The 22,053-nt window shown below is 38.4% G+C and overlaps 2 protein-coding genes across 2 annotated transcripts; both read right to left on the bottom strand.

Moving 5' to 3' along the window:
* Positions 1-4,190: 4,190 nt before the first annotated feature.
* On the bottom strand, positions 4,191-6,757 carry LOC107227340 (apolipoprotein D). Its single transcript, XM_015668455.2, has 4 exons — positions 6,502-6,757; positions 6,135-6,265; positions 5,390-5,560; positions 4,191-5,178 (listed from the first exon to the last, which is right to left on the bottom strand). Exons 1-4 carry the CDS (start codon positions 6,610-6,612, stop codon positions 5,046-5,048), a joined length of 546 nt encoding a protein of 181 aa, XP_015523941.2. The 5' UTR covers positions 6,613-6,757; the 3' UTR covers positions 4,191-5,045.
* A 1,619-nt stretch (positions 6,758-8,376) lies between these two features.
* LOC107227346 (cytadherence high molecular weight protein 1) lies at positions 8,377-12,695 on the bottom strand. The gene is made up of 4 exons (XM_015668460.2): positions 12,541-12,695; positions 10,751-10,881; positions 10,439-10,682; positions 8,377-9,749 (listed from the first exon to the last, which is right to left on the bottom strand). The coding sequence occupies exons 1-4, from the start codon at positions 12,652-12,654 to the stop codon at positions 8,712-8,714; spliced, it is 1,527 nt and encodes a 508-aa protein (XP_015523946.2). The 5' UTR covers positions 12,655-12,695; the 3' UTR covers positions 8,377-8,711.
* Positions 12,696-22,053: the final 9,358 nt, after the last annotated feature.

Genomic DNA, 22,053 nt, shown 5'->3' with positions numbered 1-22,053 from the left:
CTTCAACCCAGATAACGCGGTGTTCAGAGGAAACGAAAGAAGGAAATGAAAAGAAGATGATTGCCTTGAACGATAAGATCATAGATATTTTCTAAAGTGAGAACGAACATCTCCTGCCAAGGTGACGATACGAAAACGTGTGTAAAAGTAAACGTGAGATAATTGCGGCGTTTTAAAAGGTCAAACAATACCGGCTATATTCATGATTCTGCAAGATTTTAAATACGGGTATTACGCTGAACCACCTTCATGGATATATCTGTGTAAAATCGCGGTTAATCCCGGATGAAACGCTTCGTCCAACCGTGTGACTGTTGTTCTCAAATTTATGTACTATCAAACAGCAGGATACAGCTGTCAAAAAAAAAAAGTGCAAATTTGCACGTTTGTGTAATGTTTTAAGAAGGTAAATTCACATGGCGTATTTGCATTTTATGGTACAAGTTATAGAGTGTCTTTGATTAAGATGTTACTGCACTAATATATGTTACGTGATATGCGAAATACCACATCACCGTACATTCTAGTAAATTTATATGGCGTAGAGAGAAGAGCGAGAATTGACGGTAGGGGTTATTTAATATTCGCGTTTCAAAATCCATTTATCCTTTCTTGAGAAAACTACTCACTTTAAATAAAAAAAAAATAAAAACATAACAGTTTTGGAACATCTTTGCTGGCAAAAGAAAAACGTTCTGTTCAGTTGATTAATTGTAAAAAAGCTCGTCATATTTCCTATAAAGATGTGTAAATCGAATTTGAACGGTACATAATGCAACATCTCTTAAATATTACAATAACTTTAATGGGAGTACACAATTGAATTATTATCTCGATAGGCAAAGCTCAACGTTCGACTAATTTTATTGAATCAGGTCTCTCCGCAGCCGCGCAGGGGAAAATTCTATGCAAACCGCTGAAGTCGAATTTTTCAATTTCGCACGGTCAAAGCGTTATTTTACTATTTTCAACCCATGATTATTTTTATTTTTTATAAAATAAGGAATTTGACTGCCTGTGGGTGAATATTTTTTATCCAGATTGTACTTTTAATGTATCTTTAAGTATTTCATCAACAAAAAGATCATAATTGAATAAGAAAAAAGTTTGAGTATGAAATGGAAGATAGCTGTAAACTAATCCATTGTTGTAGATTTCGGAATTACAATCCCAGGTAAAACAAAATATTAGTCATCTTAACTATTTAAGTCGTTATCTAGCGCCTAAAATTTTGAAGTATTTTTGGACGTGCTTAAAAATGTTCTCTATTTGCCTAATACAAACTATTAAATTTTGAGAATTTCCATTTCAATAACTGTTCATTTAAATTGATTTTTCTTATTTGCTAAATTGGATTATATCTGGTATATTTACAAATCTCCGCATGGCAATTCACAAACACAAAAAGTTGTTATTCCAGCTAACGTCATCGATGCGTTCTGGTGACACGGTTTGTGGTGAACACTACATCGCGCGAGAAGCTCGACCGATTTACTTCAATTGCGGGGATAATATCTTTGGACAGTGTGTCCCTTTGATCTTGATCCCAAATATTTTCTCATAATTAAAAATGTTTTTCGCGGCGTAAAGAATGGCGGGTAGTTGACCGAAACATCGAGCTTCAATTTTGACCAGCCAGCATTAAGAGAGAAAAGAAAAATTGATCTACCCAACCTGGTTCGAAGAAAAAAATAAACTATTCAAAAACATCAGATCCAAAATCGATCAAATCGTTCTCGAGTTACCGAGAGTTCTCTGTGAAACTTACCGCTTAACGCCAGAGAATGGGCAACGAAAGCTACATTTTGTATTGCTTAGTCTTGTATGAACCTGAGGTTTCGAACCTGATCAGGCTCGATAGAAAAAGTTGAATAATAAACGAATATATGAATACAATATTCAGTCATAGGCATACATAAAGTATATAAATTGCTTTTGGCACGATGGCAATAAGTAAAGTTATTGAATTGGTCGCAATAACATCCTCTATACGGTAAAGATTAAACGTTTGAGCTCCTTATTAGTTAAAAATGAAATTTTACGGTAGTCAAAGTCAACAAAATGTCCATAATGAATTTTTCGATATAGACAGAATATATACCAAGATGATACACACTTTATTTTATCCGTTTTCTGCAAGCCCTAGATTCTCATCCAATTCAGCCACTGCTCATTTGTTGATGTGAATCTTTACTTGTGTTATCGGCACAGCTTTGAAATCTTTTCGCCTCGGTTGGTACGGCGAGTTAACGATTTTCCATTCGTAGACACTGACCACGTTTGTAGATCAATTTCCTTTTCCATAGTCGGCTGGGCAGGGACTTATTCCTTTGCGGACTAAATTCGTAAATTGTTCAGTGGGTAAAACAGATTGGAAGGCTAGATCCTCAGTCGATCTTTTTATGGCTACCGACTCACTCAGTCGCGTTTGAATGAATAGTGTGCTATTCCAGCGCAAATTATTTGACAACACATCTTCGTTGAACGTTCAAAATCACTGATAACTTTTCAGAAGAAACATTACTAAAATTAGTGTTTCGCTAATAAAAATCGAAATGACGTAATTTATGTTTATCGTTTTACAATAGATTAATTGACTTAGAAGACAAATTAGTAATCTTGTCAAACTTTGAGCTGTGAAAATCGTCACATGCAAACAGTTGTCGACGAATCAGTGACTTGTAACGTAGGTATAGGGAGTGTTCAAAATCCAACACAGTATGTATAAGGATATCGTTATAGTGGCCACAAATTACCGATTAAGAGTTCTCTGCTCTCAGTGATATTAGGTATGCATAGTTAAAATAAGCCATAAGAAAGAAAGATGCAAGTTCGTAGTGATCGTCACAATCTCTACAGCACGTTATTTATTACCGACGAAAACACTGAGGAGGTAATACTTAAAACAGATTTACTTTTCGAAGACAGAATCTTTGTCGTTGAAACGTTTTTTTTTTTCATGTAACGGTTCCTTTCCTTTTTATGAAATTGTATCCTATCGCATTATTTCATGTGATTTACAGCAGTTTGTGGAACATTTTTTATGAACATTGCATGATTTGTGTCGGAGCCCTTCGAGTTTTATGCATTCTTTTGGTAGAATCATGCGGTCAGAAAAAAAACCGGCACATAGTAATTTTGAATGCCTATAATTTAAATGTGATCTCGTATGAATTGCAGATTTTCTCATCAAACCGGTTCCGGAATTATCGTGGGAGTTTATCGGGACAGACAAGCCGAAATTTTTCTGAAAACCTGTTTTTTGAATACTAATGGTGTGTAGACTATAGGATTTATCGAAATTGGAAATCGTTATTTCACACCGGAACCAACACTTTTCCTGCTTCACAATAGGGGATGAAAAGTAAAACTCGAATATTAGTTTAAAGAACCCAGATTTTTTAATTCTAAAACATTCTGTTTTTACAATTTGACGCACACGTTATTCTTTCGTGATTACATCTTTGGAAGCGAAGATGATAACTCATAAATCAGAGAACTCGAATGTTTGCACTGAATTTTGAATTACAAATTATTATGCAGATTTTTTGAATAAAAGTAATGAAAAATTGAGCTGCAATACGCGAATAAATAAATCGGGCATGTTTCGGCAAAGTAGCGACGCGTAAGTTTGAACGAAAGTATTTCGCACCGATCACGTTCTCATTTCACTCACTATCTGAAATCACCCTCACATGCGTACTCACACTCGCGTGCGATGTTTACCTGCCCGTGTCGCGACTCAAAACAAATCAGCTCTGTATCTTATGTTCAATTATCCACTGTTTCGAAATCATGTCTGTGTATTGTGTATGTGTACTTCCTATCTTCCCTGGACTATTGAAATCCCCAGTTGTCGTTCGGATCTCTAGCGATACGGTTCCTATCGTGTGTGTTAGTGAAGCATATCTTTCGTTCGTTAATCAACTATCTGTCATCATCATCCCGCTTTACTCACTCCTGGCTGTCATCACTGACTCACGGATCCTACGTCAATGATCCACATATAGCGCTATCTCTCCAAACAAGGTACTTCTTACTCTCAATATTTGCGAAACAGTAATTTCGGAAATCTTCTTTGCAAGTTGACGCGTAGTTTCACCAGACATAAGGATTCGATTATTTCGAAAAGGTCTATTCTAACAACTGGTGAGTCTGTGTACAATAAATAAGCGAATGTACTCATATTCAATTTTTTGAAATATTTACTACTAATTTTGTACACGTTGAAACTTTGTGAAAGTTAGTCTTATAGAACTGGCCATCCTGTATTTGGGAGTCTTGCGTTGGATATCGTTTCTATTTACAGCTTTTTTGTAAAATTCAAACCATTTAGCCGTTCGTCTGTCGACTAACTAACAATTTTCACAATGTTTGAATCTTCAAAATTATGACACATAAATAGCTCTTTTCACTGATCAGTAAGTTTCCAAACTTCTATGACGAGCTGGTATGAGTAGAAATGAAATTCAAGACCGCATGTACAACAACCCCAATGATTTTGTATTATCGGGAGATATAAATTCGAAAAACTGGTGATTTCGAAAAATTAACGACGGAGCCAGGAATCGAACCTGACGTCTAGAGATGCTTGACTCTGTTGTCGTTAACTTCTCTCTTCACCAATGAGTTCAAGTTTGTTTTCTTGTGCTTGGTATTTGTGAATAGAACGTTTTCGTCTCTTGAGCACCCGATGTAAGAATGTGTGTAGCTGAATGTTTACATGTTGGACTTTTACGCTTCCGATGGGAAGCCACGCAAGACGGCCAAAGCCGTCTAATAAATGATATGCGGATGTGCATATCATTAAGAGTCCAACATGTGAACATTCAGCTACACACATTCTTACATCGGGTGCTCAAGAGACGAAAACGGTCTATTCATTTTATATTATTCACCGAAATCGCTACATGTGTAGTAAGATCACTTGTGCTAATTATTAAGAAAAGTAACACACCTTAAGAGTAACAGTTACACTCTGGATTAGACATAGTAAATAGTATTTTGATGAAGTTGTTTTGCGATAATCATCGTGATTACTAATTCTAACAACCCGTTTGATTCGTTTGAGCCAAGTACTTCGTCTTCAAACCGTTGGTCGTATAAACTGCAAAAGCTTCATCCAATATTGATGTTAAGGGGCTTTGTGCCCGAGTCAAAACCCAATAGAATTGGAGGCTGGGAAGAAAAAGGAATCAACAACGGCTCATTATAAATGACGTTATATGCAAGCAACATTTTGTTTCGGCTTACTTCACGTTAGTTTTGACTATATATTCACCTCCATATTTAATCGAAATTAACCTGCAGTCTCATAGGAATAAATTTTGACCATTCATACGAAGGTATATGAAAAATAACTATACAATGATGAAAGATCAGTGCTTACTTGAAAAGTCCAAACTTCGTACAGCTGAACACAGAGGCCCAATTTGTGTAGTCGGTGTCGAGGACTTGGTATGACGCGACGAACGGTAGTGACGAAAATTTGACGGACAGTATGCCATTATCCGAATCACCCACGATCGTGGCTAGACCTGTGATTGAAGAACTTCCCAGGCTGTAAAGAAATATTTTCATTACATCATTGTCGTTTTGAGTATTTTTCGCGAAAGTAGAAAAGAGTGGCAATACAGAGATCGAAAATTGGGATGAAGAAAGCAGAGCTGCCGAAGAGAGCAGCGTGAAAACCAATTACAAGAATCTTGTTTGAAATCAGATTTTACATCTGTTCGTGGTGATAAACTTATGCCCTATGGTCGGTGATGAACGTTGCACGATTGATTCGAAAAATCATCAAGGCTCAAAGGTCAAAGTGCGTACGAAGTGAGCGAATCGTACTTCACAGTTTCCCTTCCTTTCAGAGTGACGAAATCGTTTCAAACCGTGGGAAATGACAATCTTTGCTATTGTGCTCGAGTAGTCGATAAAGTTTGTAAAATCAATGAGAATCTCGCGTAGGCAAACACTTAAACCAGATTCACCCTCGCTTTGAGGTTACGGTTATATGCTACTGGTATAAGCGATATTCAAATTGTGATTTCGAAGAATGGTTGCATCTTTTTTTTCCGAGTTCTCGTACTTCAAAAAATATCTGCCAACGTGTCACATTTGTATTTTTAGACGGTACTTACAGAACTGATTTTGCACTGTTCTCGACTGTGACTGTGCCGTTATCGTTCAGCGTATAAGTCGCAGTGACACATACGGCGCCTGCTTCAAAGATAGCGACGGTTCTGTAGGACTCGTACCAAAGTCCCATATACTGAGAAAGAATAACAAGTTCAGTGCTCATTGTGATTGCCGTCGTTAGTATGTTTATTAAAATTCGATCGACTGTTAAAAAATTGTTTGAAAGAAATTACACCGAGAATACGTTTTCCATCAACACCGTTTAAGAAGAACATTTATTTGAAACGGCATTTATATGCTCACCCCGAAAATCCCCACGGAATTTTATTACATTTTCATTTGTGTTGAATTTTTTTAAATTTGACTTACCGAAGCCGGCACAAAATCTGTCATACTGGTCACCGTAGGACAGTCACCCCAACCTGTCAGCTGAGCCAATGAGCCGCTCACGAAAAGCAACGGTAACGCAAACCACTGCATTTTCAGGAATGATTCCAAATTATTTTCAAAATTTGGGCAAAAATCAGACGCAGATCTCCAGGAAATCTCAAAATCAAATTCAAAATACAAGCAAAGCCACAGGGGATTGGCTTGACTGACAAGTTTCGGACTGACCAAATTCTCCTCTTCTTCACCTTATATATAGCACATCTGCGGCATATAAATATATAACAACAATAGAAACAATAAAAAATTGCGCTCTTATCGCTACACAGGACATCACGAGAATCGTAAACTGCGCTACTTTTACGATCACGAACCTGAGAATGTGTTTTTCAAGTACACGGGAAACACTACACGTAGGGTAATCAGGACGGTCCGAGGATTGCAATATGTGATATTTCGCACAGAGTGTGAGATAATGCGTCAGGTGCTGTGACATTTGATTACGAGAAAAGTAACAGAACTTTGCCTGGCATGCATTTGGAAAATGGCTTGACGACTAACTGCCAGGACGATAACTGTGATAGAAAAATCTGTCGAGGTACGTTTTCCGTCTTCAAAGTATCTAAGCATTTTCAATCGAACGGAACCGCGCAAAAACACAAACAACAAGAAATCGTGTCAATTTTTCAATAAAAATTATCGGTAAGTTTCAAATCGGTCACGGAAAGCAAAAAGGAAAAGAAAATCAGTAATGCAGTTTCGGTCGAAACGACTGCGTGACATCCGTCGTGATGTACGTTTGTTCGCAAACAAGATAATTTCAACGTTGCAGGTAATAAAACTAAAATAAAATCCGAAAGTTCCTAATTCTGAAGGACTGAAATACGGCCATGTTATACAGTTTATCCGTTATTGAGACTAATTCTGCTTGCCGTACGTTATTTTCACGACCAACGATTATTACCATTGATTCTTTTTACATCCGGGATTAAAAGAAAGAATTGCGAAAGAACTAGAATGTACAAAAATATTTTCCGATAGTTACATAATACATACATTTTATTTTCGTTTCGTGATCGATAATTTCCAAGTAAGATGTTGAAACTTGCTGGGGCGTGATGTGATATAAATTTTCCTCGAGCCTGCAACCGAAAATGTTGCAGAAATTTACGTTAAAAAGCTCAAAATCTCACTCACATTCTTTTGAAGTTACGAAGAAACGGCTATTTAGCATTCCAATTGTTATTCCCTTGTCGAAATTTATATCTAATCCAAAGATCACGATTCATATTAAATTATAACTATTCTGCGAGATTAAATAAAAAAAAAATTCATCAAATACACTTGTCAAACTTCACCTGAAGATTTAATATTATCAGTGTAGGTCTTCTTTACGACGTAAGTTGACATTTTGATTAATATAAGTAACGAGCAAAATTTTTTCGTTCAACATTATTCTCTACAACTTCGAAAATATGATAAAAAAAGTGAAAAATCAAGTAAGCGCAATCTTCCTCGTAACGTAGAACTCTCATTTTTTTACAGAATCTTTTTTTCAACCTAAACAAATATTTTAGGGGTTGCCACGGCGGAAAGTCGCAAATTATTTTATTTGCGAAACGCTTTAATGTATAACATACTTATGTAAATAAGGAAAACGTATTGTTCAAAACTCTCAATTCACTGCAGTAACTGTAAACGTAGATTAATGTTTTTCCAAGCGAATATATAGGTATACGGGTACCCATCGGATGGAATGTAGGCATGGAATAATTTACTGTTGTCTGCTCCCAGTAGACCTTTTTCAACAACATTTTCGAGGTAAAATTTTACGTAACACTTTATTCTTTTTTTTTATTTTTGAATCATCTTTCCATTATGAACTTACAATTTTTTATTATTATTATGTTGGTTTCTTCTTCTTTTTTTTTTGTTTTGCTCTAACCATCAAATCTTTCACATAATATACGTACGGAATTTTTGCATCGTTGGATAAATACAAACCTAACTTATGAAAATAAATTATTTGGCACTTGTGCGGCGAGACTGGCCGGACTCAAACTCCGAACTGGTCCAGAGTAAAAATCGGCCGCTACGAGCCGCGCGGAATTATCGTCAGCCTTTCGGGATGAGCCTAAAGTCTTGCGGTGTACCAGATTCGGTGATTTATTCGGTATCGAGCTGCGTCAATTTCAAGGCTTCGGTTCCGCGATCTTTGCCGGCTCGGCCACGACCTGCGGCTTCGGTTCTTCAGAAGCGACCGCTAGGTTCTTCACCGGAATCGGAACCGCAATCGGAGTTTCCGGCACCGCCGGTTCCGCAGCTGGTAACTCGGTCTTTACGGCCTCCCGAAGCGGCACGGACTTTTCAATAGCTTCCGGTGCGGCCACCGGAACCTCGGCGAGCTTTTCCTCCTTCGCGGGTTCGGCCAAGGCCGATTTTGCCGGCAGGGCCGCAGCTTCCGGTAGCGGAACGGCGGCGGCCGGGGTTTCTATCTTTTCCTGCGTGACCGGCGCGGCTTCCGGAACTGGTTCAGCTGACTTGAGAACAGGGACCGTCACCGCTGGTTTTTCCTTCGGTTCCTCAAACGCGGCTGGTTCTTCCGGTTTGACCGCGGTTTTCGCCGGCTGGGCCACAACCGGTTCCGCGGCCTTCAGCACCGGTTCCGTTTGCGGTTCGGCAGCGACGTCGAGCTTCTTCTTTTCCGGCTCGGCACTCACGACGACTTCGTGAACCTTCGACTCCTCGGCGATCGGAGCTGCTTCGGGTTGCGGTTCTGCGGCCGGCTTCGCGTTCTCAGCGACCTTCAAGATGACCTCGGGCACCGTTTCCGGTGCGATAGGTTTGGCCGATGCTTCTTTAGCCGGTTCCACACCGGCGACTCGCACTTCTTCCGCCGGTTTCTCCGCGGCTGGACTCGACTCGACAGCGATTTCTTCCTTCGGGATCTCCTTCGCTGGCTCAGCTTCTTGCAGAATTCCGCTCGACCTTAAGTGCACCGCTTTTTCGAGCCCGGCTTCCGGTACTACGGTTTCCTCTTTGATCGGGGCTGGAGCTGGAGCCACGACTGGAATCGGAGCTGCGTCTGGGGCTGCGACTGGAACTGCAGCAGCGGCTGGAGCCGGAGTTTCAACTGCTGGAGTGGGCGCCGGGTCGTAGGCACACTGAGCCTGGTCTGTCTTCACGAAGAACCTCTTCGAGATTCCGTTTTTGTCCAAAGCGCCGTAGGCCTAGACAGTCAAATTTACGGTGCGGACAAAGTCGTAAAAATTTCGGATTTTCGATTCAATACGAATATTACTTTCTATTTTACGAATTTTTATTTTGTACACGTGATTTGGTTTATTTACTGTCAACGTCGTCAAATCCTGCATCGTCTAAATTTCTTTGAAGATACTGAACACCTTTGCCGAAGATGATGCCAAAATTTCGATGAAAAATTTACATACCGCTGAGTTTAGTTCAAATGGAAAGAAGTTGACGTTAAAGTTTCGTGAAACTTAGGAAAGTGCGTTTTCGAGCAAATCTAACTGAAATCTTATTGTGACACAGTCAAAGCCGCTGTTCTCCCATAAGAATACACGTGATATTTAAAAAATTTCATAACTTTAATACTAGATCCGAAATTTGAAAATTTTTTGCATTGATTCCATCATATCCATCGTTTGAAATTAAAAAAAAAATCTCCCCAGCCCATTGGTCAAATGGATTTTCCGCAATAAAGAACGTTGACTCCTTGATTGCGGAAATATCTTCGTGTACGCTTAAATCAAATTTTTCTTTAAAGCTGACCGAATTATAAGAGCAAACGTGTTTCAACGGTGATGAACCTCCCCAAAAAGTTCGAACTATATCTGCACTTCATCAAGCACGGCGTGAAACTAAAACCTACATTGTGCTTATTACTGTTTCAAATTACCATCTGCAAAACCTCCGTAGTTGGGATACGTTGTCGGGTCATCAGCCAAGCGCTCTGAGTGTGGGCGAGTCCGAGGCTGGAGCAGCTCCAGAGGACGGCATAATTACGGTAGTCGGTGTCCAGTATCGAGTATTGCATCTCGGGCGCCAAGGGTATGGTCGGGTATTTGACCTGGAGTCGTCCTTCCTCAGCCTTTGTTGGCGAGGGTTTTAACTCGCCCTCCACGACGCGCTTGATTCCAGTCCTACGACCGTTCAGACGAGTTAGAAATTGGAATTAGCCGTCGTAAACTGAATATTAAAATCCACTTACAGTCGGTTGATAACCTCGTTGCTGACGCGCACTTTTCCGTCGAATCCTCGGGTGTAGTTTGAAACGACACATCGCGAGACAAGTTCGCTCAGTTGAAAGTACCTTTCGGCTTCGTACCAAACACCCAAGAACTAAAATAAAAAGGCAACATTTAAGGAGAGTCAATAGTCAATGATTTATTTTTTAACTTTAACTCTGGTACTTTTATTTTTTATTTTTTATTTTAAATTTCTTGCACCAGAGCAGAGCAGTGCGTCTTTATTCACATCCGCCTTGACGGGTGTTCAATAGTGACGCTCCGACATAACTGTTTTCAACTTACGAACACGGTTCGTTGATCGCGTATATTTGGTCCTAGAATTCTTAGACCGGTTCGTCAGAATTTTACGTATTAAATCTTGAAGAGGACTGATTCGAATTAATTCAATACATGCAGCGATAATTCTTCTCTAAGTTTCTGTGATCTCATAGAATCAAGTATACGTAGAGTAATTTTAACTGATAGGTTCATTATTCTTTCAAAAACTTCGTGTTTTAGTGCATAACTTGTTTTCGTATACATTGATTATCAGCAAAACAGGACAGTTACATAGAAATCAGGACCAAGTACTGAAAGAAATCCACTTATTTATGTGAAAAGCATCAATTATGTAAACGGAGAAAATAATTTGAATAGATAATTCTTTATACGATAGAATTATTTCGGAAAAATTGTGATCGTTTCCAAGATTATCGAGCATCTTGGGTGAGAGTTGATATTTTTTGCCAAGTTGTTTTCAGAATAAGAGTTTTTGAGTTCATAATTTACAGGATTCTTTCTAGATTGATCAAAGACTCTGACAAATTCAAATGAAACTTATTGGATCGAATAACATGAGATCATCGCATTAACCGAGCTAATTACCGAGGAATGGCAAATCATTCACTTATATACTGCAGCTACTATCAGGTTTTTATTGCCAAGGAATAAAAATGAAGTCCCCTTATTGTTTTACATCACTCAATTCGTATTGTACTGACTTATGAAAAAGATTCTGAATAGTCCTCGCGATGGAGTGTGTTTAAAATTATTGTCGAGCAACCTTAGCTGGAAGTATTAAAAATCATTGATGCAAAAATTGAGGGGTTGGTTCGACAAAAATCGATACTTATTTACTTTGTTTCATTACGAGATATTCGTATAGTGAGTATTTGTAAAATTATTAAATTCGTAAGGTACAATAATCTCTGAAGAGTACGGAAAATTGATATCGATGCATCGATTCAAATCGCTTCAAATAATTGGTTCGAAAATCTCGTTGATTCGTTGAATTTCATTTCACGATAGTTAATTATATTCAGAAAACTATACTCTTCAATAGCACTGGAACAAATTCTTTTTTCACTCCGTTGGTCTATTAAATATTGCCAGTTGTTGATCACAATCAACATCGGTACGATCTTGTAAAATTGAATATTCAGCGATGCCGGGGCAACGAAGATAAAGTGTTTGAAAATCGTCGGGGAGTAAAATCGAACGAATCCATTAAACCTTCAATCATTTTGAAGTGTTTTGAAACGAAGCATCGACATCTAACAATAAGCTCTTACCTACAATACCGGTATCTATTATTTTCGTATTTTTAAACAGGTTTTCGCAGTTTGGGATTATAACAATGTGGTAAAATATGTTCAACGTACGATTATCTCGCGATAAAATTGCTAACACGTTTCGGTTCTTGGCCAATAAGCCGGCATTGTTCAGCGTTGGGTAAAAATAAGGCGGAGGAATATTGTACGGAAAGACTCACCTTGGACAAGTCAAAGCCAGCCATAGGAAGGTAATCGGGGCACCATCCCACGTTGGGAATTTGGGCCTTAGCCAAAGCTAAGGCCGCGAATACGAGAACAATCTTCTTCAGCATTCTTAACGATCTGGCCGCAAGATTACAGATCTCTGGGCTTTATATACATTAACCTGCAGAGGGGCAGGAGCGATGACCGGAGGATCTCCCCACCTGTGGGCCTCATGTTGCCATGCTCGTCCCCGGGGACCAGCCGAGCGGAGATGGACACTGGTCAACGGGGTGTACAATAGCTCTTGTGGATACAGGGCCTTTCACGTATAGGTTGTACCTCGGGATAATGAAACATCTTTTTTCCCCTCCGATTCTCCTCGCAATTTCACGGGCTCACCTCCGTTCTTATTCTCAACTTTGCGCCGAGAGCGGCGTCGATAATATCGAATCGAGCACGTGTTGATCGCTTTGTTTTTCGCCCGTTATTTAAGCCTTCGAGTTTGATTTTGAATGCGGATCAGCTCCGTGATGATGACGGGGCGTGTACGGATAGGTATACATAACCACTTCTGACAAAAGTCACGCGGTTAACACCCGTTATTTAAATAAGAAATTTTCTTACCATCTTTCCCATAAAAGGAGAATATCTCGTCGGTCAGAATGGTTTTGTGACCGATGAAAAGGATGAAGAAAAAGACCACTACCAACCATGCTGTCCGTGTATACGTATACAAGCCCGATCTAAACGCCTCGGTCATACTTCGTCGCGATAAAACAAATACGCAAAACGGATACACCGCAGGGGGGGAATTCATAGAAATTCCTGGAGAATTGCGGAAGGGGACGTTTAGCGCGAGTCTGCTAACGACGAGAGAGGGGCGAAACAGGGATTGTACGCTGTATGGAACACAGGCATACCTGTGCACACATGGAAAGGATTAAAATAGCCAACGTTCCCCTGCATTGAGCCGAATAATTATCATACCGCGCAGAAAACACAGAGAGAAGCTGTTTCCCTTCCTCGCTGGTCGTATCATGTATACTTAATTCCTGAACAAAACAGCCAGCGCTGCAATGATATATATCCGAGTGTCGATTAAAATTCTCACAAATCGTGACGGATCGCAAAACGGTGAATTCTGACAAAAAAACACGTGTCTAAAAAGTTGCAGCCATACTTCGCGTCCTTCCGAGTAAGGAATTCAAAAAGTATATTATTAGTGGAAAACAAAAAGTAGAAAGACAAAGAGAATAAGAAAATTAACTCGGATTCCACTAGGCTAAATATGTGGCCAACATAAATTGTCCCGTCGCGCTATTCTTCTGAATATTTTACAGTCGACATTAACATTTTTATAGCACGACTAACCACAAGTTATTATCAGAAGTTATCACTTCGATTTTTTTTTTCTTTTTTCTTTTTTTCATACGAAGCAACGTTTCTGAAATACCATTTTCCGTCGCGCAGTCAAGTTCCGAGGATGTTTTCTCCCAGGAACCGATTTAGCCCGTCAGAAGTGGAATTGGAATACATTTAGAGCGAAACTCGAATCGCATCGCGACTGTAATATATTATCTTCGACAAAATGAAGAATTTTTCAATTTCTTCGGTAAAATCAGGTGACTCGATTTTTTAGCAATAATTTATAATCATCAGTCGAAAATTGGCAGAACAAGACATCATTTTGACAATTTCAAGAAATTTTGTAAAATCGTTCGCAATATATTTACATGTATAGAACTATTTTTATACAACTGTGTCTTAAATGGAAAAAAAAATCTCACAAAATAATACTTTCCGTGCCAAAAATTTGTAACATCAAGTTGAATATATTCTTAACCAATTCCGGATAAAAACTGAAATTGACCTGAATTTTTAGCCGTTCGTTGCCTGTTTCTGGTATTTGCTTATTGTTCATATAAGTTCAGCGCTGTACGTGACGATTGAATGTAAATTCATCCAGTGCGATAAGTAGATTCGTGTTTCTCTATTAACCAGTTGAAGTGAAATTTTTCGGCAATTTCACGTCGTTTTTGACTACTTAAGTTGACTTTTGGTGACTTCCGGTTATCTTTCGGCTGTCATATTGTTTTCATTTCACATCTGCAACGAGAATGATTTTCGATCAAATTCTGGTCTGAAAAATCAGCTACCTGAGTTCACGCTGTAAAAAATACGGTAAATTCGAAAACACATCTAATTACCTAGTCTTTAAAAGATATTTTTAATCTGAAATGTTTCAGTCATATTTATGACAAGAAAACCTATTTTGAATAAAAATATCCGCCTTTTAATGAAAACACATTTTTTACCCTGAATGATCCGCTATGCGGAAAGAAATTCCGACTTACGAATTACTGTACAGTACTTGATTCATTTTTAACCAGAACTAAAAATATTGTTCTGGGTACAAAATAAAATTGAATTTTCTAACAATAATCAAAAAAACTACTATTCTCCTTAATAATTCTTTATAACTATTGCAATAGTTTGATATTGGTGGAATAACGGATTGGTATCGAGTCCTTATTTAACTGAAAAACCGTACTAATCCGAATAAACAGATTTAATGTTTCAATAACCAATACTAAGAACTGTAATCGAAGTATAAATAGTTTATATTGGTACCAAATTTTTTTTAAATTGCGGCAATATTTAAACGATATTATTATAATAATACCAAAATCCTGGTAACCGCTGTAGTAAATGAATTTTTTCCCAGTGTAGAGTTTATTTAAAAAAAAAATGTTATCTCGAATTGGAAATAGCATCTGATTTATCGTTTTTTTTTTCTACAAATTCTTCAATGCCCCTCCTCCAAGGGCCGGAATCTCATTAAACCCGATTGATGGAAATCGATCGTCCGTTCCGTCACGATTCCGCCTTTGTTTAAGCTCCGCGCCTCGTTTTATCGCGGTGCTATAGAGAGAATATAATTACGTAGGCTGCGTGCGGTTCTAGCCGGGGAAGCCGATAGCTCTCGAGAGCAAGAGCTGCACGCGTCTTTGGCATCGTCTTAAAAGGGCCTTTATCCCGTCTACGGTTATCCCGTAAAAAGGTGATGTTCTCCAATGGCTATTGAACTCTCTTGTGCAACTTGCATAAAAACTAGCGGGAAGCCTCGCCGATGTGTTTGTCTATCCGTGTGTGCGTGTAAGCTAAAGTTAAACACGCGGGGCCCTGCGACTTCCTTCGCCAGGAGACCATCTCCGCCGTCTTACGGGCCTTGCCTAGGCCCAGCACGTAGTGCTGCTAACGCGATAGAACCCCTTCTCCTTCGTATCCCGATAGCTACACGTATGTTCCTCGTGCTATAAACCACGCTGATCTATACGCGGTGGCTGGGAAGAATCACTCTTCGCGAAGCTGGCACGCAGCGTGCTTATCGAGATGCACATTAGGGGCCTGGTGGAGATTATTTGGGGAAAATTAACATGATTCAAAATTGGATTGTTTCTCAGTCAAAGTTCGTATCACGTCAAAAAATGTTTGGATGCCAAAATTCGTGTTGCAAGAATTTTCACCCAACGACGCGACGGCCGAGTTCTTTCTTTCGATGCCTCATATTCTTTGCCGTTTCTTTTCGTATGAATGTGAGATGTTTGAAAAAAACATTTGTTTTTTTTTTACCAGGTTATTTGTCGAAAACATGGATGATTGATGATAACTACTCGCATCAGTTTTTGTTTTCAGAACCCTACGTTCAACCGACGAGAAATGGTTTATCGAAGGATATGAGGAATCAAATCCGCGAAAAAACTCTTGCAACGCTAATTTTTCTCCTAAACAATTTTTCGAGTGAAATAAAATTTGATTCAAAATAATTTTCACTAAAAGAAAGGGAGCATCGATATTTGAGCCTTTCTTTAAGAGTATTTTTTATTTTTGCATTTTTCATTAGAGATCTTCGTAGCTAACAAATATAAAAATTTAATAACTAGAATTGCAAGTGTAATCCGCAGCTGACATGTTCGTTTGAGCAAAGAACACACGCCTTGTATTCCACGGGATGTGCTAAGATCTCCATTTCATTTCAACTCTGTTTGTGACTACACTCCGGCGAATGTTTAAAGAGTAAGCGGGTACTGGTTTTTCGGCTGGTTGACTAGCAAGTATGGAATAATGAAGATTCAAAGACGACTCAACAAGTGACAGTTGTTCGTCATGGATTTTTCAAGTACATGAGTACTACAAAAGTCAACATGCATCTGAGAAACTACCGATTTACACACAGCACTTGCAGTCACTCACGAAGTTTTGTTCGGCAACGATGAACCGCGGTGAATCGAAATATTCTTCACTCTCTCGATGTGATGCAACTGTGCAAGCAAACCGTCGTCGTAACAAAATTTTGTTAATAATCGTGGGAACTCGATGAGACCTTATTCATTCATAGGAAGATTTGAATCTTCGTTAATGTCGTCGATCTTTTTAATTTGAAAAATTGGGCACTTCGAATATACAATTACAACGCCGTTGTATCTAGTGTATTTTTGCTTCAGGTCAAAACTAACTCGCCTCCGTATATCTAACAATCCTCAATTAGCACCCAAGAAGATGTTGTTTCTAAGGATTTTCTTCTTCAAGGTTGACCAATCGATAACACCGCATAAGATATCTCATTACGATCGATGAATCAGATTACATGGATAAATGAACAGGAAATAAATTGAGACGAATGAATGCTCCATTTTTATCGTCCGTGTTCTCAGATCGTATCTACAGAATTGAACGCTCAGAGAAATGACGATGTAAAAAAAGATAAAAATATACTAGAAGCGGTGTTTATCTGTTGTTGCATCTTGGATATGATCGATTAATTTTTTTCTCATCCGCGTCATGTAGATGGGTTTAGCGCCGCGCGCCGTAATAAACGCACCTGCGTACACATGTAGTCTACAATTTTGGTGTATAAAAAAAACGCGTTAACATACCTATCCTACCGCACCTAGTTCGTAAATGCGAACCGTAAATAACTGCAGACACGTTACGCGGTTGAAAATAGAAGAGCTAGTGAAAGATCGATTAAATCGGACCTCGGCGAGGATGCTGAAGGCGCCAACGGTACGTACGCATCTGCTGATAACGGGATCCCTTATGAAATTAAATGGCCGCTCGTTTGGGCCCGTCTCTATGAGAATGTGCAGTGCAGGGAGGCTTCGATTAAGTCGTAGCCGAGGATTGATTGCTCGGTAATTCGTCCCGAGAACCGGCTTGCATACCCTCGCGAATTCGCTTCTATACGTACATCCCGCCCGGGAAGATTATTTCAGTCTGGGTGGATACCTGCTGACCTTGAACTTCGAAATGCCTCACAGGCGAGCAGGGTGCCAAGTCTGTATAATATATGGAAAATTTCTCCCATCGTTAACCGGCCCCTAATAAAAAAATTTGTTGATCGAATTGTGTATGTCTGGTAAAACCTGTACTCGAATATTGTCACAAGGTTGAGGGTCGTCTAATTCGGAGTATATTTTAAATAATATTTCACGAACCGAGAGGATCTCGAAAGATCTGTATTCAATAACCATAATTTGCGATTTTATCAAAACCGAAGATCATTTTTTTTATCAAATAATACCATCAATTTCGAAGCATTTCACTCAGTACACGAAATATTTATGATTTATATAGTTCTTTCAATGTAAATACACTTTTAATAAATATAGCACCTATTGATAAAATGAATCACTGAGAAGTAACATTAATTTTGCAGAAGAAAAATACATTTTTTCATCACCTTCTTTAGCAAATGTTAGTAATCAATGATTTGTCGATATTTTAATGATACGTCGACTCGGGTTTCTTTTAATTTCACCTGCCAAAATTGGGTAAAATTAAGATCATCCTTTCATCGCTAATTGCCCTAAAACCATTTCAAAATAGCACAACGATTTGTCAAATCTTACGATCAGTACGACAGTGAATTATGAAGTTCTTTGCTAACCATACAACCCAAAGTAGAGGAGTGACCGAAATCAAAAAAAAATTTTCGCTACAGTCGAGCAATAATTCTGAAATTTAAATCCCATTTCCTTGCTTTGAACGGTTTTCTAGTTTTTTAATTCGAAATATCCTGGATCTAAATGGATCTATAAATTATCTATTGTTAAACATCAGATCAGATGTGTTGATAATTTTCCCGGGCTAGAGAGAAAAGGTACACTTTTTCGTCGACACAGTTAAATTGAGGCAAAATTTGCAATTTCCTGTAAAATTTACCGTATGACATACTTTCTAGAATTTATGCGAGTTTAACAAAATGCGAGAAAAAAAATCAACGACAAAAACGTGTTAATCGCCGCACAAAAATCTCCACATCCACACAAGCTATTTACAACATTCACGTCCGATTGTAAGTGGGAGCCGACGCTCTTCGAACATACAAGTGATTTTGAAAGATGAACCTGTAAATTCGCTTGTTCGTTGCAGAGCCGAACGACTGATCGTCGATTTCATGCAGCAACGAAATTGAAAATTTACAACGTAAATGCAAAGAGTTTTCTGTGAAACTTGCTGCTCAGCATTTTCAGATAGGCAACCGAAGCTGCATTCGAGGTGCCGAAAAGGTGACGACTTCCGAAAAGTTATCCCTATTTGGCTGACGGAACGCGTATCACCCGCCAATTAAGTTCTTGCCAACGTAGTTTCGCCTGCTTATCCGCAAGTTGTGAGCAACAAGTTTCACAGAAAACTCCCAGTATAACCGTATCGCTTGCGTTCTTGGTCTGCAGGCATGACGGTCGAGTATAAATCAGTCGATCAAACGGCAGACGCGATCGAGTGCCACAGCTAGGCGCCTTTCGCAAGGCGTCTAGTCATTATTTTTTTCCACCATCTACCCACCCAATTTTTTGCTTTCTTATTCTTATACGACGCAGTTTTTCGTTTCGTTTTTCATTCCTGATTGTGCGGTTCTTTTCGTTTTGAAAAATCATTTTTCTTTTTTTCTTTTTCTTCGATTTAACTCCGCTCAAATATGTACAATGGGTTATTATTCACCACGCTGCACGGGCGAACGAGCCTCGTGACGTACTTTAGCAGCATCCTCGGCTGATGGAACGAGCACCGTCCATCATAACGGGTCTAATAGTTTTTTTATTCCTTCTACTTCTACTTCTTCTTCTTCTTCTTTTACTTGACGTTTTAGTTTCTTTTTCTTTTTTTCTCTTCGCAAGAGTAAAACTCGGACCGTTAGAGAAGGTTTATACCGAGATGCCCATCCTTCTGATATACGTGCCGCGGTTCTTGCAGCCTCTTGTGTAAAAATCAGGCAGTCTGCAGTATTGGCCGAAAGAATATCGTAGATGTAATGTAGTACGGAGTAGCCAGCAGGCTGAATGACGTGCAAGATCTCTTTTCCGGGTACATATAATAAGAGGTGATTGGCTTATATCGACTGGTGAGGTACGGAAAGATATAGATATGTGTGAAATTGACAGAGGAAAAGAGACAGGAAGATTCGGTCAGAATCCGGAGCGAGATATAATCTCCTTTTCTCGGTGTGTTGTTTTTTTTTAATACTCGTTTTCTTTTTCTCCTTTTATTTAAATCAGTTTGTTTTTCGTAATACCATTTCGAATTTCTTGACGCTTGACGTGGCGGTTAGTTAAAATAAATACATGACCAAATACGATCGTACTACGTATTGCCAAATTTTGCAACGAATACTACAATTTTTTAGAAATGAAGATTTCGCAAACAAAACCAGCATTTCTATACATGCTCTTTAAAAAGGTGTAAGTAAATTTTCTTTCTTTGTAAGACGCAGGTTTCTTTTTTCGAAACCCAGAGACACTTTATCTTACTTTGATTAACAAGTTGTTTGTACATAATTATTAACGTAAAGTGACGTAAAAAATAAACGAACACTTGACCTTTATTTTACTCGTTGATGTTTTTCTGTTCGTCTGAGGAACAAAATTTCTTTGAAAATATTCACAATGTAACGGAATCTCAATTTTCCACAATTATTCAATAATAATAATTAACTCGTATATCTAGGTGGTCCAAAAAATATTACTTGCATCATCTTTCATGTATCGCATAAAGGACTTTGCTGTGACCGGAAAACATATGAGATTTAATTTGAATAATTACTATGGGAAATCGATGTTTTGTTTATCAATAACGCTTTGGACGAATAAAAATGTTCTAGATGTTTAGACACCTGGTAGGTGTGTGTGTGTACGGGTCTTGTGCTAAAAATATCGAAAAAAAATCCAGCTTCTTTGGTATTTCTTTTCATTGAGATTTAACAATATGGTCGTTCTTTCACGATCTTCAACAGTCATTGACCATAGAGGATTTGTCATAAAAATGTCATGAAATTAGTTCAGGTGTTTTTGAGGTCCGACTACACTAAAAAAAAAATAAAAAAGCATCGGAACAAATGTGAGGATCAGGACCTGGTCGAGTTAACATGGAACGGACTGCGTATGTACATATTTAAAAAAGGCAGAACTATACGAAGAAAAAGTGAATGGGTTAAATTATTCATTCGATTGATGCATATTCAATAGGGGGTTTGGCCAAGTTTCGCGACAATGTTGCTTGCAATAAAAAATCACCGAATGAAACATCCGTCGCTCTTCTTCGGCAAATTAAACGAGGATTAGGTACCGATATAATTAATACTACACGTGTTGCGAATGACATTTGTTTCAGGCGAAGCTTGGACAAAATATGAGATAAGTGAAACATGAGAATAAAACTCCAAAAAATGTTTTTCATCGAGTCAGAGCTGGAAAAAATGCTGTAGGGGAGATCATTTTTTGTAGGGTAACCATTTTTTGTAGACATTTGCAATCTTCTATGCAAAATACTACGATTTTCAACAATTTCCAAAATAGTCCACGCTTTTGGACAATCTTCTTACGATTTCCGAATATTTTCTACAATTACCAACGAACCGCACTTTATTCTAGTTTGGCGTATAATTTCTTCTCACCGGAGTATTCGTCAAAATGTGATGTTCGTAAGGTGCGAAATTTTCTTTGGAAACAAATAAGTATGAAGTATTGAAATTATAAACGAAAGCCTTATAAATATCGAAGCTTCATATCAATTGTCTTCAAAGTGTTAAAATTGTAATAAACTCTTTCGATCTCACTCTACGACAACTCATTTTAATCAGAATACTATTTTCTACATAGTCATCAATGAATCAGCTCGTCTTTTCTGCCGTAGCCGAGTAATTATTGGTCGATGCCAACATGATGAAGAAAAAAGTCTTTCAGCGAATTTATTTCGTGATAAGATTATCAAAAGTATTAATTTTCGGCCTATTTTTTTGTTTCCTGAACAATTGGGTCTAATTTCAGTATAAATACGAATCTGTAATTCCTTCATTCGGCAAGCTCAACTCAAATCTTGGCTTATAGCCCGATTGAGTGTAACGAAACTCTTCGAGTACATATGTAAATATATCAAAATCCCGTTGTCTCCGTGATTGAGTGGAAATATTTTTTCCTACCATGTTTTGTTAAAAAAAAAAAAAAAAAAAAATTAATAAAAATAAATAA

This window comes from Neodiprion lecontei, chromosome 4, assembly GCF_021901455.1.
Source record: "Neodiprion lecontei isolate iyNeoLeco1 chromosome 4, iyNeoLeco1.1, whole genome shotgun sequence".
NCBI classification, from domain to species: Eukaryota; Metazoa; Arthropoda; class Insecta; order Hymenoptera; family Diprionidae; genus Neodiprion; species Neodiprion lecontei.
This window is presented reverse-complemented; position numbering and strand designations above follow the sequence as displayed.